This window comes from Mixophyes fleayi, chromosome 5, assembly GCF_038048845.1.
Source record: "Mixophyes fleayi isolate aMixFle1 chromosome 5, aMixFle1.hap1, whole genome shotgun sequence".
Lineage (NCBI taxonomy): Eukaryota > Metazoa > Chordata > Amphibia > Anura > Limnodynastidae > Mixophyes > Mixophyes fleayi.
Window position 1 is genome coordinate 239,892,451 of NC_134406.1, and position 15,800 is coordinate 239,908,250.

Here is a 15,800-nt window from a genome sequence, read left to right on the forward strand (position 1 = left end):
TTTGCCGACCACTGAACGAGCACTAAGACTCACAAACAATGTGGACCTGAACTGACAATTTGTCCATCATGCACATTTCAAGGGGCATGCCCACTTTCCGGTGCTGGAAACTGCCCTCTTAGAACTGGACGTAACAAGTTTTGTTGTTTGTGGATCATTCAGAAAAAGTATACGTGATTAAAAAGGTCACGTCAAAGTCCTGTCTAATATCACTTTGGCACCACCCTCTACCCTGATTTTAACTTTTACACTTATCTTCTAAAAATTTAATTACGTAACTTTGAGGGATATCGGACTGTCTTTATTTCTGGGTTTGGATGATATTATTTCACTGGTCAAAGTTCTCCTAGAAATGTTCTTTTCCATAAACGTGTAAATGGAAGACGCAAGATGTGTTTCATTGTAAGCATAGGATGAGGTCCAACCTCCGAGATGCTCAACAATCAGGTTCTTGTGTAGGAAGAAAAGGCCGTCTCTTGCTTAGTCTTCTCCTGCAATCTTATTTCCATATGGGTGCAAAAGTAGGTTCACCTCTTCCTCCGATTCACCCAATACCTCCCATCAAAGACTGAAAACACCTCCGTGGATGCCTCCATCTCATGCCGCAAATTCATGTTCTTACCTGTAGAAGCTGGTGCATTTTGCTTTGAAGCAAGAACATGACGTCAGAAAAAAGCATTTGAGCCCGTTTGTAAATGAGCCTTAACGGCTGCCACCTTTGTAGATGTGGAGGTAGATAACCAAGTCACATTAAGAACGGACAGAGGGAAGACTCTCCAGCAGGTTAGGCCTGAACTGACACACCCAAAATAAATATGTCAGAGTGCCAGACACAGAGGCTGCCAGCGTCGCAGGAATAGGTTATTATCTCTAGCAACCAGGGGAATAACTAATGTGTCACATATGTGATGTGTAATCATATAAATTCCCCCTCCTCATAAATCAGCGACTCTATGTCAGAAGGCTTCAAATCATTAGCGAGAATGGCTATGTATAGCGACCCTCTCGTTATATATAAATATGTGTACGTACTAAGCTGAGAATTTTCCAGCGAGTTTGAAAAGTAGAGATGTTGCCTATAGCAACCAATCGGATTCTAGCTATCATTTTGTAGAATGTAATAAATAAATGATAGCTAGAATCTGATTGGTTTTTCAAACCCACCAGGAAACTCTCAGCTTGATACATTTACCCCTGGATCTATTATGTGGAATGTTTGGGACTAAGGGGCAGATTACTAAAGATTCTAAAAAGGAAAAGTGGCAACCAATACTAATCTAGCTATCATTTAGCCAGTACATTCTAGAAAATGATAGCTAGAATCTGATTGGTTGCTACAGGCAACACCTCCAATTTTCCTTTTTCTAAGCTTAAGTAAATCTACTCCTAAATATTTTCTGCATAAGGGTTTTTCCCATAAATAGGATCACTATGTCTAAAATATAATGAATTACAATGACGACACGGGAAACAATGAAAGGCCACATCAGCTTTCATGCAAGGCACATATTAGGACACTTAGGGGTATATTTACTAAACTGCGAGTTTGAAAAAGTAGAGATGCTGCCTGTAGCAACCAATCAGATTCTAGCTGTCATTTTGAAGAATGTGCTAAATAAATGATCACTAGAATCTGATTGGTTGCTATAGGGAACACCTCCACTTTTTCAAACCCGCAGTTTAGTAATTCTAGTCCTTAGTGTGTACAGCAAGTTCACCTAGTAAAGACTTTTGAGGACAGGGCACCTTGGACTAACACTAGTTACTCCCTGACTGGTCCTTTGACCTCTGTGATGTAATACCAAGCACCGATGTACAAACATGTCCCTTATAATCTCTCTTAACAGGTAAAGGTGCAATATGCGTATTAGTCAGTTTCGGTTTATTACAGAATGTCCGTCTCTAAGGTAACCTGCAAGCAGAAAACTAGTAAAATCCTAGTTCATTCAACATAGGCAACATATTTTGAAATTAGCACGTTTCATTGTGTACAACATAGTAAACAGAGTTCACATAAGCATGTATATGGACAAGAGGATACTCATTTCATGGAAGAAAATACAGAGGATTTCTATATATGCAATCATGTTGGCTCCCCCTAGTGGTCACAAAGGATATATTCTATTCTTTCTGTCTATCTAATCATCTGTCAATCTAAAAAAAGTGTAAGTGGGTAAAAAAAAAATAAAACAAAAAAAAAACCCTAACCCACAACTGGAAGAACACATAGTTTGTGAAATGTGCCATTAAATATTATGTGTAGGACCCTGTCATTTCTGAATGCATGTAAATAATACCTTTATCACACAAACCATAACACGAGCATAACAGGAAAATAGTATCCTATACAGTTATTTATTAAGAACATGGTAAAAACAGGAAGTGAAAATAAACATTTACTGTATAAATATGAACATTTTTAAAATGTCTATATTAATAGTTCTGACATTATATAAAATAAGAATTAGTATCTTCAATGCCGTTGCACTCATTATCCAGATACTCTATGATAATTTTACCACCGTTGTACAAGGGATTCTCGGAACTAGACAGCCACACTTCTATGGTGCTGTCCAATGGGAGAGTCTCTCCTGTCTCCGCGTGACACACTCTCAGCTTCTGTAGGGAAGAAGTGACACCACATGTATATGACATATGTATCTAACACAATAATAAAAGACTAACCATACCAATGTATTTTAAAGCACTCTGTCATGATAAGGACAAAACCTGAGACATAGTGATTTCACATGTACCAGCAATAAAACATATATCAACTTACAGAATTGCAAATCATTAAAATGAGAAGAGTCAAAAATAGACATAAAACACGGTTAGAGTGAAGATTTAGGTAAAATAGGGCACATTGATAAATAACAGTCACCTAATTGTCAAGATTGGACCTAAGCAGTGAATACAGGAACACAAAAATGTCATGTACAGGACAGATCACATTCTGTACATGCTGAGAACAGGGCATTGTAGTGGTGGTAACATGGGATTGGTTATTCTCACCCATCACATGGTTATTTCTAATAACTAAAGTCAATGTTTGTAATCAGGGCCATAACCTGTAACTCTCAGGGTTACACCCCAAGTCTCAGGATATCAAAATCAACACATAGGCATTTTCCCCAACTATCCAGATTTAGGTGGTGCAGTTCCTAATGCTAGACCCTGAATTGTGACCTAATCCTAGACCCTCCACTGTGACCTAATCCTAGACCCTCAACCGTGACCTAAAGCTAGACCCTCAACTGTGACCTAGAGCTAGACCCTCAACTGTGACCCAAATCCTAGACCCTCAACCGTGACCCAAATCCTAGACCCTCAACCGTGACCTAATCCTAGACCCTCAACCGTGACCCAAATCTAGACCCTCAACCGTGACCTAAGTGCTAGACCCTCAATTGTGACCTAATAATACACCCTCAACTGTGACCTAATCCTAGACACTCCAACTGTGACCTAATCCTAGACCTTCAACCGTGACCTAAAGCTAGACCCTCAACCGTGACCTAGAGCTAGACCCTCAACCGTGACCTAAAGCTAGACGACCCTCAACCGTGACCCAAATCCTAGACTCTCAACCATGACCTAATCCTGGACCCTCAATCGTGACCCAAATCTAGACCCTCAACCGTGACCTAAGTGCTAGACCCTCAATTGTGACCTAATAATACACCCTCAACTGTGACCTAATTCTAGACCCTCAACTGTGACCTAATTCTAGACCCTCAACTGTGACCTAATTCTAGACCCTCAACTGTGACCTAATTCTAGACCCTCAACTGTGACCTAATTCTAGACCCTCAACTGTGACCTAATTCTAGACCCTCAACTGTGGCCTAATCCTAGATCCTCAACCGTGGCCCAATCCTAGACCCTCAATCGCGACCCAATCCTAGATCCTCAACCGTGACCTAATCCTACAACCTCAACTGTGAACTAATCCTAGATCCTCAAATGTGACCTAATCCTAGACCCTCAACCGTGACCCAAATCTAGACCCTCAACCGTGACCCAAATCTAGACCCTCAACCGTGACCTAAGTGCTAGACCCTCAATTGTGACCTAATAATACACCCTCAACTGTGACCTAATCCTAGACACTCCAACTGTGACCTAATCCTAGACCTTCAACCGTGACCTAAAGCTAGACCCTCAACCGTGACCTAGAGCTAGACCCTCAACCGTGACCTAAAGCTAGACGACCCTCAACCGTGACCCAAATCCTAGACTCTCAACCATGACCTAATCCTGGACCCTCAATCGTGACCCAAATCTAGACCCTCAACCGTGACCTAAGTGCTAGACCCTCAATTGTGACCTAATAATACACCCTCAACTGTGACCTAATTCTAGACCCTCAACTGTGACCTAATTCTAGACCCTCAACTGTGACCTAATTCTAGACCCTCAACTGTGACCTAATTCTAGACCCTCAACTGTGACCTAATCCTAAATCCTCAACTGTGGCCTAATCCTAGATCCTCAACTGTGACCGAATGCTAGACCCGCAACTGTGACCTAATGCTAGACCCTCAATTGTGACCTAATCATACACCCTCAACTGTGACCTAATCATACACCCTCAACTGTGACCTAATGCTAGACCCTCAAATGTGACCTAATCCTAGACCCTCAACCGTGACCCAATCCTAGACCCTCAACCGTGACCCCATTGCTAGACCCTCAACCGTGACCTAATCCTAAATCCTCAACTGTGACCTAATGCTAGACCCTCAACTGTGACCTAATCCTAGACCCTCAACAGTGACCCAATCCTAGACCCTCAACAGTGACCCAATCCTAGACCCTCAACAGTGACCTAATCATACACCCTCAACTGTGACCTAATGCTAGACCCTCATATGTGACCTAATGCTAGACCCTCAAATGTGACCTAATCCTAGACCCTCAACCGTGACCTGATCCTACACCCTCAACTGTGACCTGATCCTACACCCTCAACTGTGACCTGATCCTACACCCTCAACTGTGACCTGATCTTACACCCTCAACTGTGACTTAATCCTACACCCTCAACTGTGACCTAATACTAGACCCTCAACTGTGACCTAATACTAGACCCTCAACTGTGACCTAATCCTACATCCTCAACTGTGACCTAATCCTACACCCTCAACTGTGACCTAATCCTACACCCTCAACTGTGACCTAATCATACACCCTCGACTGTGACCCAATTCTAGACCATCGACTGTGACCTAATTCTAGACCCTCGACTGTGACCTAATTCTAGACCCTCGACTGTGACCTAATTCTAGACCCTCGACTGTGACCTAATTCTAGACCCTCGACTGTGACCTAATTCTAGACCCTCGACTGTGACCTAATCCTAGACCCTCGACTGTGACCTAATCCTAGACCCTCGACTGTGACCTAATCCTAGATCCTCGACTGTGACCTAATGCTTGACCCTTAGACAATATATTAGGAAATCTTAGCACCTCTCATCTATCCGGAACATCTGACTAGCAAAACAAATATTTCAAATTCACACCTGACAAAGGAAACACACGATGATTTACTTCTTAAATATCACATCTATCCTAGGCACATTGTTTCAACCAAAACGCATCTTTTGGGTGAGGACAGTACAGGTTATGCGGATATACAGTTTATTAGGTGGATGTTAAAACTCGTACAGAAGTATGCACCCAGACACAGCATCTTCCAATGACTCTTCAAAGGATCCCAGCCACTCGGACCAATAGTTACCCCTCTACCGCAAGGTAGGGCCAGCACAATGCCTGTATTCTGGACAGAAGCCCAGTTCCTAGTCAACAAGCCATGTACACTTCCAAAAATTTAAAATCACAGGTTATACTCCCCTCAATATTCCTATGGTGGTGTGGCTAAAGGAGGGTGAACTGGTGCAGTAGTGAGGCTATGATATGTGGTCAGGAGACCTATTCCCAAGTGTCCTCCCCCATGGTGGTTGGGGACCATTGATTCCCTGTGGAGAGGGTGCCCATGAGTCTAATCCTTGTTACTGGTGGAACAATGACATTTTTGGCTAAACATAATAAGCTCGATAACATTATACATGCGTAAACTAACCATTTAACCCAGACGTCTCTTCCTCTCCCCTCTCTCACTTACTGACAACCCACCTGGCGACATTTAAGAATAACCTGCCTTATTCTATTAACAACTTGACTATTAACATAAATAAATATTAAAAAAATATATACAAGGCATACAATAGCATGTGTTAACCAAATGCAGAAGAGTAGCAAATGACAATAAAATATGTAAAAAAGCGAGAAAGCAAAAGTTTGTAAGATGCAGATGGAAAGATAGATTGTGAGAATTGCTGTCAGTTTAATCACTAAAGTCCCACAACCGCATTGCGTGACCGCACAATTATATATATTTATGTACATCATCATCATCATTTATTTATATAGCGCCAACATATTCCGTAGCGCTTTACAAGTGGGGACAAACATAGTAAACTAATAAACAAACTGGGTAAAGAAGGTGAGAAGGCCCTGCTCGCAAGCTTACAATCGATCTATATATTTGTTTTTTTTTTACTTTTTGGGATATTATAGGTTTCATGACTCCCATTGTCAATTTCTTATGTATGAGCATTGAGTACTTCCAATCACTGAAATGAGCAGTGTCTCCATCTGTACAGACTGTACTGCTGACAGGTTCCATGAGGAGCATACCAGACACTATGAGATCGAGAGAGAGAGATCGAGAGATCGAGAGAGATCGAGAGAGATCGAGAGAGATCGAGAGAGATCGAGAGAGATCGAGAGAGATCGAGAGAGAGTGTTGTCTTCTCAGGTAGATGGCTGCCCCTTCAAACACATCAGCCAAGGTGCTTTGGTTTAAGTAAGCGCAGCTAGTTTTTATTCGCCAGCAACAAAATAAAACAAAACATGAACAAACAAAAGACTTAGCCTGTCTGGCTTCTAACTAATACACACCACCCTCTCTGAAGTGAAGGACCTAGTGTCCGACACATATATACAAAACAACAGCACTTACTGGTCATAAATTGCAGTCTCTCTCAGCAGGCATCCACCTGCTCCCCAGACTGTCAGAGACTGATTGAAATGCCTAGCAGCCTTTTAACAGCACTTCATAGGTGCAACTCCTGATTAGCAGCAGAGTGTCTGGTATGCTGGAAAACCCTAAATGGGCCTTATGAATGGAGCCCACCCTCTCTCTCCATTCATAACCTCAGGGACCCTTACCAGCTTTTCCTACATCTCAAGACAATTTCTGTGAAGTTTTTCCCAAACAAAACAACCTCCCAGGGGTTTTACAACATACAATCTGAGATATACATCTGCCTTTAATAACTTTATCACTGCTTGTATCACATTATATATACTGTAATCAGATTTACTGACTTGTGTTCTTTGTAAGCACAGAGTACAACATAAGCAATTACTAGGTACAATACAGAAAGAAGTTCTGTAAAGATGACTGTACTACAGCTGGGCAAACTGCTTATAGATGGAGTCCTCAGGTGCTAGTGTGTTTGAAATCCTAGTGAAGATTTTAAGGGACAGGCTTAAACATGAATACTTGGAAAAGAAGTGCCCATTTGCTGTATGGATGACCAAATAATAGTGGTACTGACAGATAATATAACGAGGGGGCAGGAGTACAATGTGAATGATCGCATGTAGTAAGGCTGGGTACACACTACAGGGTTTTCATCTGATCATCGGGCCAATCACACGATATACGACTGTTCGGCCCGATATCGCATTAGTGTGTACGCTCCAACGATGAACGATTATCGTTCCAAAGCACATTGTATCGTTTCATTTGATTTTTAAACTGAACTAAAAATATTGTTTAATGATGGAACGATGTCGTTCCAATTCTGCAGTGTGTATGCACTCAGGACCAGCAGTGTCCATGGATCTCTACGGAGTGTGCAGATTCCCGATCTTTTCAGACGATGGTTATGACAGATGAAGAGCACAGACATGAAGGTAAATCATGTAAAATGTGTATAGTGTGTACACATGAATCCACATGCTGATCGGGACCCTTTTTTTCCCCAGTTGTTTGTAAAATCATTAAGGATATCGCATCGGGAGAAATTTTCTGCAGTGTGTACTCACCCATACTCTGGATCAAGCATACAGATTACACACTGCTGTTTCAGAGTGATAAGTACACCTGAATCAAAGTATAGTTTTTAAAAGGATTTTCTACCTTCATGTAACTTTAATACACTGGCTTGCACATGTCCTCTTGCCACTTTAACTACACACACTGCTTTGTGTGTCTGGCTTTGTACTGTAGTTTTATGCTGGGCACACACAATGTGGTATTAGGCAATTGGCCCATTATCACTAAGTTTGTAGCACCAAAAAAACGCTGATGCTTAATAATGACCCTACTGAAATAGAAAGGACCCAGCCAACATTTATATCATCAGGCCAAGTAGTTTATTTCTGGTACACTGGGTTACAACACAACTTTCTGCATTGGATAATATTGTAACTAGAGACCAGCTATATAAATGAGTTCGCTATGCAGCGCTGCAGAATTAGTGGTGCTGAATAAATAGCTGATGATGATAATGATCTATGCGTTATATTCCAGATCAATGAAACAAACCCTCTCTGCCTGACCAACTTAGGACACAAAAACTCAAAAATAAGCTAGTATATAAATATTTAGTAAATGCTGCAGGAGGGTTTGTGCGCGCCCATAACAAAGTACTCTGAAGGTGGAAATGTAGTTTAACTGTCCATAGGATGTAAATCTCTGCTTCAAGCAAATTAATGACTGAGGATCCACTTTACAAGTTTTAACACATAGGTGATTGCCCTGTTTTCTCCAGGCAATACTTAATTCTAATTATGTCTATGTAATCATAATTAAAATTATACATAAGCAACGGGCACAAAATATACATTCACTCAAGGGCGCGTTATTAAACAATGGAAACTAAACTACATCTCGGTGTTCTCCCTTTAACTAAGTGTTACTTTAGTGGCAAGAAGGTATAAGTAAAGGAATAACAATGACATACAAAACGTACCTTTGCTGCAGCTTTGTTATTGTCATTTTTCAGGCTTGCTAACGTAGCCGCATAATCCACAACTTTGCCAATACTCCATTTCTTACAGAAGAACATGGGCTTGCTTTTCTCTTTTCCACCCTGGGGCAAGTAGACTTGAAAGTACACCCTTTCTGACTGAAATGTACAAAAGTACCAGGCAATTGTTCATGTTGAGCAAAAGAAGGGTATCTATTTCACCACCAGTGTGATATTACAGTAAGTGTGCCTTATAATTAAAAATAAATGTTTATACTACTTAGCGTGGTGGCAGCCATTTTGAGTTAACATTCATGAGAAGGCATTGAATTTACTAACAAACAATGGCACATTTCCATTAATATTGTTTCCAGTGAAGTTCCTCGGTTATTTCAGTTTCTCAGTGCATCGGTAAGCTGTGTTCTCAGGAATATTGGGATAGCCAACAAAATGGCTTCCACCACTGTATGAGACCGACAAGTGTTTTTCTCACTATTTTGGTCTTGATAGTTTTAGAACTAATAAGTGTCATGGTTTCCCGACTATGGGAGATTTTTTTTAACCCCAGCGCATCAGCAAATTAACTTGTAGGCATTATTCATTAATAAAAAAAAACAAATAGGCCCTCTTCTTCTGTTTCCAAAAAATAAAAAAATAAATTTCTGGTGGACCTCTTACCTGAGGTAAAGATTTATCCCCCACTGCGTGTAACTTCAGCTTCATCAGGGCAACCTTTGCTGCGGTCTCTGCATTTTTAGCTCCCCTTCGTACTTTGCTTGGAGGAGCAGACTTTTTCGAATCTGAAAATTAGATAAACATTGTCTATTTGTGAACAGACCAGCATAAGAAATTTTACCAATGTATGGAAATGCCCACTTCCTGTCATAGGGACAAAGTTTAAACATAGCTTGAAGTAATGATGTGGGTGGAAGTGTTGAATGGAGAGTAATAAAGAACAGGTGATGGAGTAGCTGAGTTCTTGCAGAGTTATGAGAGAGGAAAGTGGTTCAAACTCCGTTTATTTCTTCATAATTATGATGGCAGACAAAGCCTTGAGTAGAATTGAAAGTACAATGCTGAGGTAGGGGACTGAAATAGCTGTAGCATGGGTAGGGAGTGGCTGAGGAAGTGGTACAGCAGGCTGATTAAACAGAAGGGATGTTGCAGGGAAAATAAACTGACAAATAAAATAAACTTTAATGAGCCAAGTAGAAAATAAGATCAGAGTTCAAAACAGTCCTCATGTTGTGTGAAGCTGGTATCCAGGGAGAGATGAAAACATCAGGAGTAGAATATGGAATTTCAGGTAAATACGGTCTGTTGTCCTTGTGTAGCTGTGGTAATAGGCAGAATGTTCCTCTCCTGTTTAACTCCGGTACAACTCCGAATTATGCTAATGAAATTTTTTAGTGTCACTCTGGGCTGGCGACAGTCTTGACATTTTTTGATTTGTGATTTTATCTTTTTTTACTGTTATTTATTTTCATAACTTGAGTCTATACTATTTTATTTTTCTTGTATCAAAGGTGCAGTCGGCCCTGATCCGAGGAGCCAGCTAGCATTAAATGACTATTACAAGTGATCTTTTACTGCTGGGTTGCAGGGGAGACCTAGTTTAGGTATCCCCTTTATGAAGGCAGCCCCCTGTGTTGAAATATTGCCTGGTTTCCATAGTAACCCCAATGCAGGCGTTCCATTGTGGCTCCCGACGCTATCGGTGACAACCTGACTCCAGGTGCTGGATCAGGAAAAGTACTCGCCCGGCAAGAATACAGACCTTAAATCTTCATCTTGCACGAAGGTTCAATACAACAGGACGGAACTGTACTATAGGCAACCTATAAAGGTTCTAATGATGTAAAACACTCCAGGTGCTGTAGCCTCAGCCATGGCTGACTGGGAGCTGCCAGGGTGATCTCTCAGGGCTATACCAGAAACAAAACACATGACAGTAGACACACCTTTCTATTAACTTTACAATTAAAAAAGTACAGCTCACCGTCATCTACACAACATAGCAAAATGTTTTATATCAAGTTGAGGTTTTTTTGTTTTTGTTTGCTTTTTAAACTTTCCGTTTTCTATCTCACTGGAGAACAAAAACAAACCAACAGCTCTACATACCCACAATTTCTTTCACTAGCTGTTGGGTTGCCGACATCCGAGGTTTCAGCGCTTCAAGTTTCTCACATTCATGGTCTGACTGGTGACGATGTCTGTAAAAGATTAAGCAGCCACATAGGAGCTAGAATAATACATAGTGAGGTACATAGAGCATATTAGATGTATCATACTGAACATACCTGAAGCAAAAATGCTTTTCACAAAATGGACATAAAACCTGGACCAACTCCTTCCCGCTGCAGCCTTGGTATGTACAGGGGTACTGTGAGCTCCCTTCAGACTCGCCACCACTGACACTTGTAGGAACCTTTAACAACACAGGATTAAAAGTTTACAAGCTGCCCATTTGGAGTAATGTCTCAGAGGTATACGTGTCCCCTACACTCAGTGGAGGCATTATGCGGACTGAGCCAATATTCCCACTGTGAATTCACTCCTGACATCACTTGGACATGAGTGACAAACTGCACCATGCCTCAGTGAGGGTGCACCATGCCTCAGTGAGGGTGCACCATGCCTCAGTGAGGGTGCACCATGCCTCAGTGAGGCTCCTAGTGAATTCAAAAGCCGTAATATCATAATGATTTGTTCTGCTGATGGTGACACCTCACATAAACTTGTGTTGCTTAGAGTAGGATATTTTGGTAGTTTGATACATAAAGCTTTGATCACCAACAATCAACATATAATTCCTGTAATTGTAGGACACATATGTACTGGATTCTTGCAGATATTATTAATCTGAGAGATACAGTTATAGCTACATGGCACAGTGGTTAGCATTGCTGCCTCACAGCAACGGTCATGGGTGTAATTCTGATCAGGGTCTGATCTCTGTGCAGACTGTATGTTCTCCCCGCATCTGTTGTGTTTGCTTAAGTTTCTCCGGCTTCCACCCCACTGTCCAAAAACATACTGGTAGGTTAACTGACCGCCAAATACAGACCTGAGTGTGTGTTTATGTGGAAGGAATATAGAATTAAAGCTCCAATGGGGCAGGGACTGATGTGATTAATTATTTGCTGTACAGCACCGAGTAATATAAAGGCGCTATATAAACAATACTAATGATGATCTCTCCCCTTGATGCTTTGCTCATCTATAAACTGTACACGTAACATCTTATATTCCCTAAGGCTCAGTTCACGTTATTACCTTGATACAGCCATGGGAATCCCTGCTTCTGTGTGTGAGGCTGTAAAGAAATAGAACAATGATAACAATATAAAGAACTTTTCTCCCAAGTGAATCAGATCTCATTACAGCTCTATAGTAGTAATAATATATATTTAAATGACCAAATACAACAAAGGAAACGTTGAGCAAACATAGTCTAGTATATTTGTTAGTAATTACCAAGCAGGTGCCCAAAGGATACCAGCTTCTGCAGACATCCCCAATGATATTAAAATGAAACGTTATAATTTTTATTAATGTGTTATCTTAATTAAAATTACAAATGACACAAGTATTAGAAGCTCTATCTGTATATAGTGCCTACAACACTACATAATCTACCGTGTGTCACCTGGCACTTACCACTGCTGGGCTGCTTTAGTTCAGTTATTTTACCAGGACAAAATTTTACGACAAAAAGGTTTAAAGACAAAGGAAACTGCAATTAATATGTTCTGCTTTCCTGCTATGTGTACTGCAGCCCTGTGCTCAGCACTTTATCACTGACCTGTCGGGATAATTTAGTAACTTTGCTGAGAGGTGCAAATCTGCACTACAACCACAGCAACCAATCAGCCATTTGCTTTCATTGTCTGTCTTACACTAACCCAAGTAAAATGTTGATATATAGTTACAATGTCCTCCCCAGAAAATGTTGCCAGCCGGGTGGCATTAGGAAGTAGCCGGGCGGGGGCAGTTGTAACACTTAAATTGAAAATGTAAGTATTGAAAAATGTTGGAGGTTATTGCTCACACCTGCCAGGACTGGTCAGACTGGTGGTCAGTGGTCTAACACACACTGCTGGTTGCAGTGCTCACATAATGCCTGTCCTAATAGGAGAAACAATGGTTTATTCTATTATAATAAGACTCTGTTGGGCTCCAAGAGCCGGGTGGCAAGAAAAACCAGCCAGGTGGAGCATCTGGGAAATAGATGCTGGGGAGAACACTGGTAATAGTTTTAGTGCAGATTTGCACCTTTGAACACAATAGGACTCATTTATTACTAATACCATTATGTGCAGAATATACATAGGAAAGTACTTTCGCAACCAGGCCCTTTTTTTACATTTATAATTTTTGCACTAGGAGGATAAAAGCTAGTTATTGTTTGATTGCTATAGTTTAATGCAAATGTTGCACCTAAATGCTGTGTCAGTAAATGCTCCTCAATACCCAAATGCTGACATAAATTTTTCCCTTTGGGATTACCTTGGCCAAATAAGCAATATTCCATCTCCCATGATTATTCATAAACTCAAACAAACAAGTGCAACATTTTATAATTCCATACATTCCAATAAAAAATGCACAGGATACTGATAAGTTGATACAATGTACCTCAATTTAGTGTAGATATTGTAAAAAGTAAGGTATGCTCACCAGAACACTCTTGAGCAGCCATCACAGACAAAAGGGAGAAAGTCTGCAAAGAAAAAAAAAGAAGAGTTATTATTTGATTTTTAAAATTTGGTGCTAATGCGAAATGGAAACCTCTGAGGCTGACTGCCACAGTATGTCCTACATTCTAAACAAAAAGGGGAACGGTCAGGTCCACCTGTCAACTGAGTAATAGTGACGCCGTGCCTGGAATTTTGAAGAAAATGGTACTACCGGAAGATTAGTAACTACTGTGGATGTACTGTTTGGAATGGTTTAGACAAGGATCCAAGGTTGTGATATCCCTGTCTCACAAGTTAAGGACCCTCAGATACCTAATTTAACTCGGGTAATTGCAATTGGAAAGTCAGTGGGGAAATAGTAACAGAACATGATTATATTTTTAGTCATTATTCTGAATCCATAAAATAATGTTTTTCATGCAGAACATACAGAACTGACAAGCACAATAATTGTGATTCTTAGCAAGTTAGGTTTGCAAATGGTACTGCACATGTTTTGCATACAGTTATCTTAAAAGTTACGACTGGGCTAGTCATAAACAATTAACGAAGTTAACAATTACAATTATCATTTAAACTTCATTTGCCAGTTTCCGGTGTATGCACATGGCATAGGTAAGTTACATACCAAACATATTAATAACAGACTTGTTAATGTCAGCAATAGAATCATATTTTTACAGCAACCACTGAGCCCAAATTTGAAGAGAATCGGAAAATACAAGAATGAATTACCCAAATATTGACATTACAATTACTGACAGGCATATCATTACCTAGCTGACCACAATTCTCAACATCACAGTGTTGTCCAATCTCCAGCTCTGCCATAGCGATCTCTTAAATCTGAAATACCTATTACATACACTAATAACTACAAATGAACGAGAAGAATAAACGACGTTTATGTCTGTTTTGGGTTTTAAACGATAAATATTAAAAGTATCAACGACTTGTCGTTTTCCTCAACATCATCGTCAGGCCTCGTCTAATGACGTCATCAGAACGCGATCCTGGGATGGGTCTATTAGCTGCATGCAGCTCTTCTCGGAAGAAGAGACAGCTCCCCCTGCTGGTTGGATTCCCTTCACCAATACACCTGGCTGGCAGTGTGTGAGTCTTCCGCTGTTGTGGAACTAGTAGTCTCAGCATGCGCTGGCAAGGTGTGCTGAGGATTTTATTTCTATAACAACTGGATAGAGCCAGGTTGCCTGGCTCAGCTCTAGACTGCAGTGAGACGCAGGAAACTGTAACACAGGTTGTGTTGTAATGGAACAACCTGCAACCATTAGACTATGGGTCAATGACGAACAGAAGGTCCAGCGTCTTAATAGTATATTGTACTCCGTGCTTTTATTTGTACAGAGGTGTATATAGATTTACAAGGCTAAATATGGAATGACATTTGCATAAGATGATCAGGGAAGACTGTTCATTACTGCTACAGGGTAGATGCAAAAATATAGCAATCCTTGTGCAAGGTTCATAAAAACAATATTTACTTTGGCAGGATAATCGATACATTGAATCACAAAGCAGTGGAGACTGAACTCGTTATTTTGTGATACTCATTAAGATTGGCAAAATGATCTGATACTTTTGCCACCTGAAAGCTGCAGAAATCAGTACTTTTCCTAAAAGTTTTTCTAAAACTTGCTCCATGTAGACAGAAGCACAGCTGAAGTGAGGCAAATATTTGCACACAAAAAATAATTTATTTCAAAAAGTAAATAATCCATGTCCCCCTACAGTCAGGAGTTATATGAAACATGAATGCAGGCTGAATGTGATAGTGGGCTGTGCCTACTGGTGATGTTGTAGATCAGTGTTGGGAAGCAGGTAGCCCAGCAAGCCCTTACATGCTACCTCGGCTCTATGCCCCCGCTCTTACTTAGTCTCTGCTCGTTATCATAAGAATGAACGTGTTGGGAGAAAGCTGTTTTCTCCATAGCTTGACTTCTGCACAATGCTGGGAGGTCATGCGTCACATCTAATCACAGGAGGACAGAGTGCGGTGTAATTATGGTCTTCAGCTGGGTATACATCTA

At 40.7% G+C, this 15,800-nt stretch overlaps 1 protein-coding gene across 3 annotated transcripts; it reads right to left on the bottom strand.

Annotated features, from left to right (window-relative positions):
- Window positions 1-1,963: 1,963 nt before the first annotated feature.
- ZFAND1 (zinc finger AN1-type containing 1) lies at window positions 1,964-14,757 on the bottom strand. Of its 3 annotated transcripts, none has more exons than XM_075213722.1 (8): window positions 14,529-14,757; window positions 13,733-13,775; window positions 12,329-12,368; window positions 11,391-11,480; window positions 11,174-11,265; window positions 9,728-9,849; window positions 9,053-9,208; window positions 1,964-2,619 (listed from the first exon to the last, which is right to left on the bottom strand). In XM_075213722.1, the coding sequence occupies exons 2-8, from the start codon at window positions 13,752-13,754 to the stop codon at window positions 2,449-2,451; spliced, it is 693 nt and encodes a 230-aa protein (XP_075069823.1). In that variant the 5' UTR covers window positions 13,755-13,775; window positions 14,529-14,757; the 3' UTR covers window positions 1,964-2,448. The 3 variants fall into 3 exon arrangements, with proteins under 3 accessions (XP_075069823.1, XP_075069820.1, XP_075069821.1); XM_075213719.1 differs by having other exon boundaries at window positions 11,353-11,480; XM_075213720.1 differs by lacking the exon at window positions 14,529-14,757 and adding an exon at window positions 14,012-14,230 and having other exon boundaries at window positions 13,733-13,980.
- Window positions 14,758-15,800: the final 1,043 nt, after the last annotated feature.

Excerpts from the sequence above, each read along its gene's own strand:
- ZFAND1 (XM_075213719.1), bottom strand. The coding sequence starts at position 14,583 with ATGGCAGAGCTGGAGATTGGACAACACTGTGATGTTGAGAATTGTGGT. Across the intron at positions 12,369-13,732 it reads GGCTGCTCAAGAGTGTTCTG|CCTCACACACAGAAGCAGGG; the intron begins GTGAGCATACCT and ends ATTTCTTTACAG. Across the intron at positions 9,209-9,727 it reads GGGATAAATCTTTACCTCAG|TCAGAAAGGGTGTACTTTCA; the intron begins GTAAGAGGTCCA and ends TGTACATTTCAG.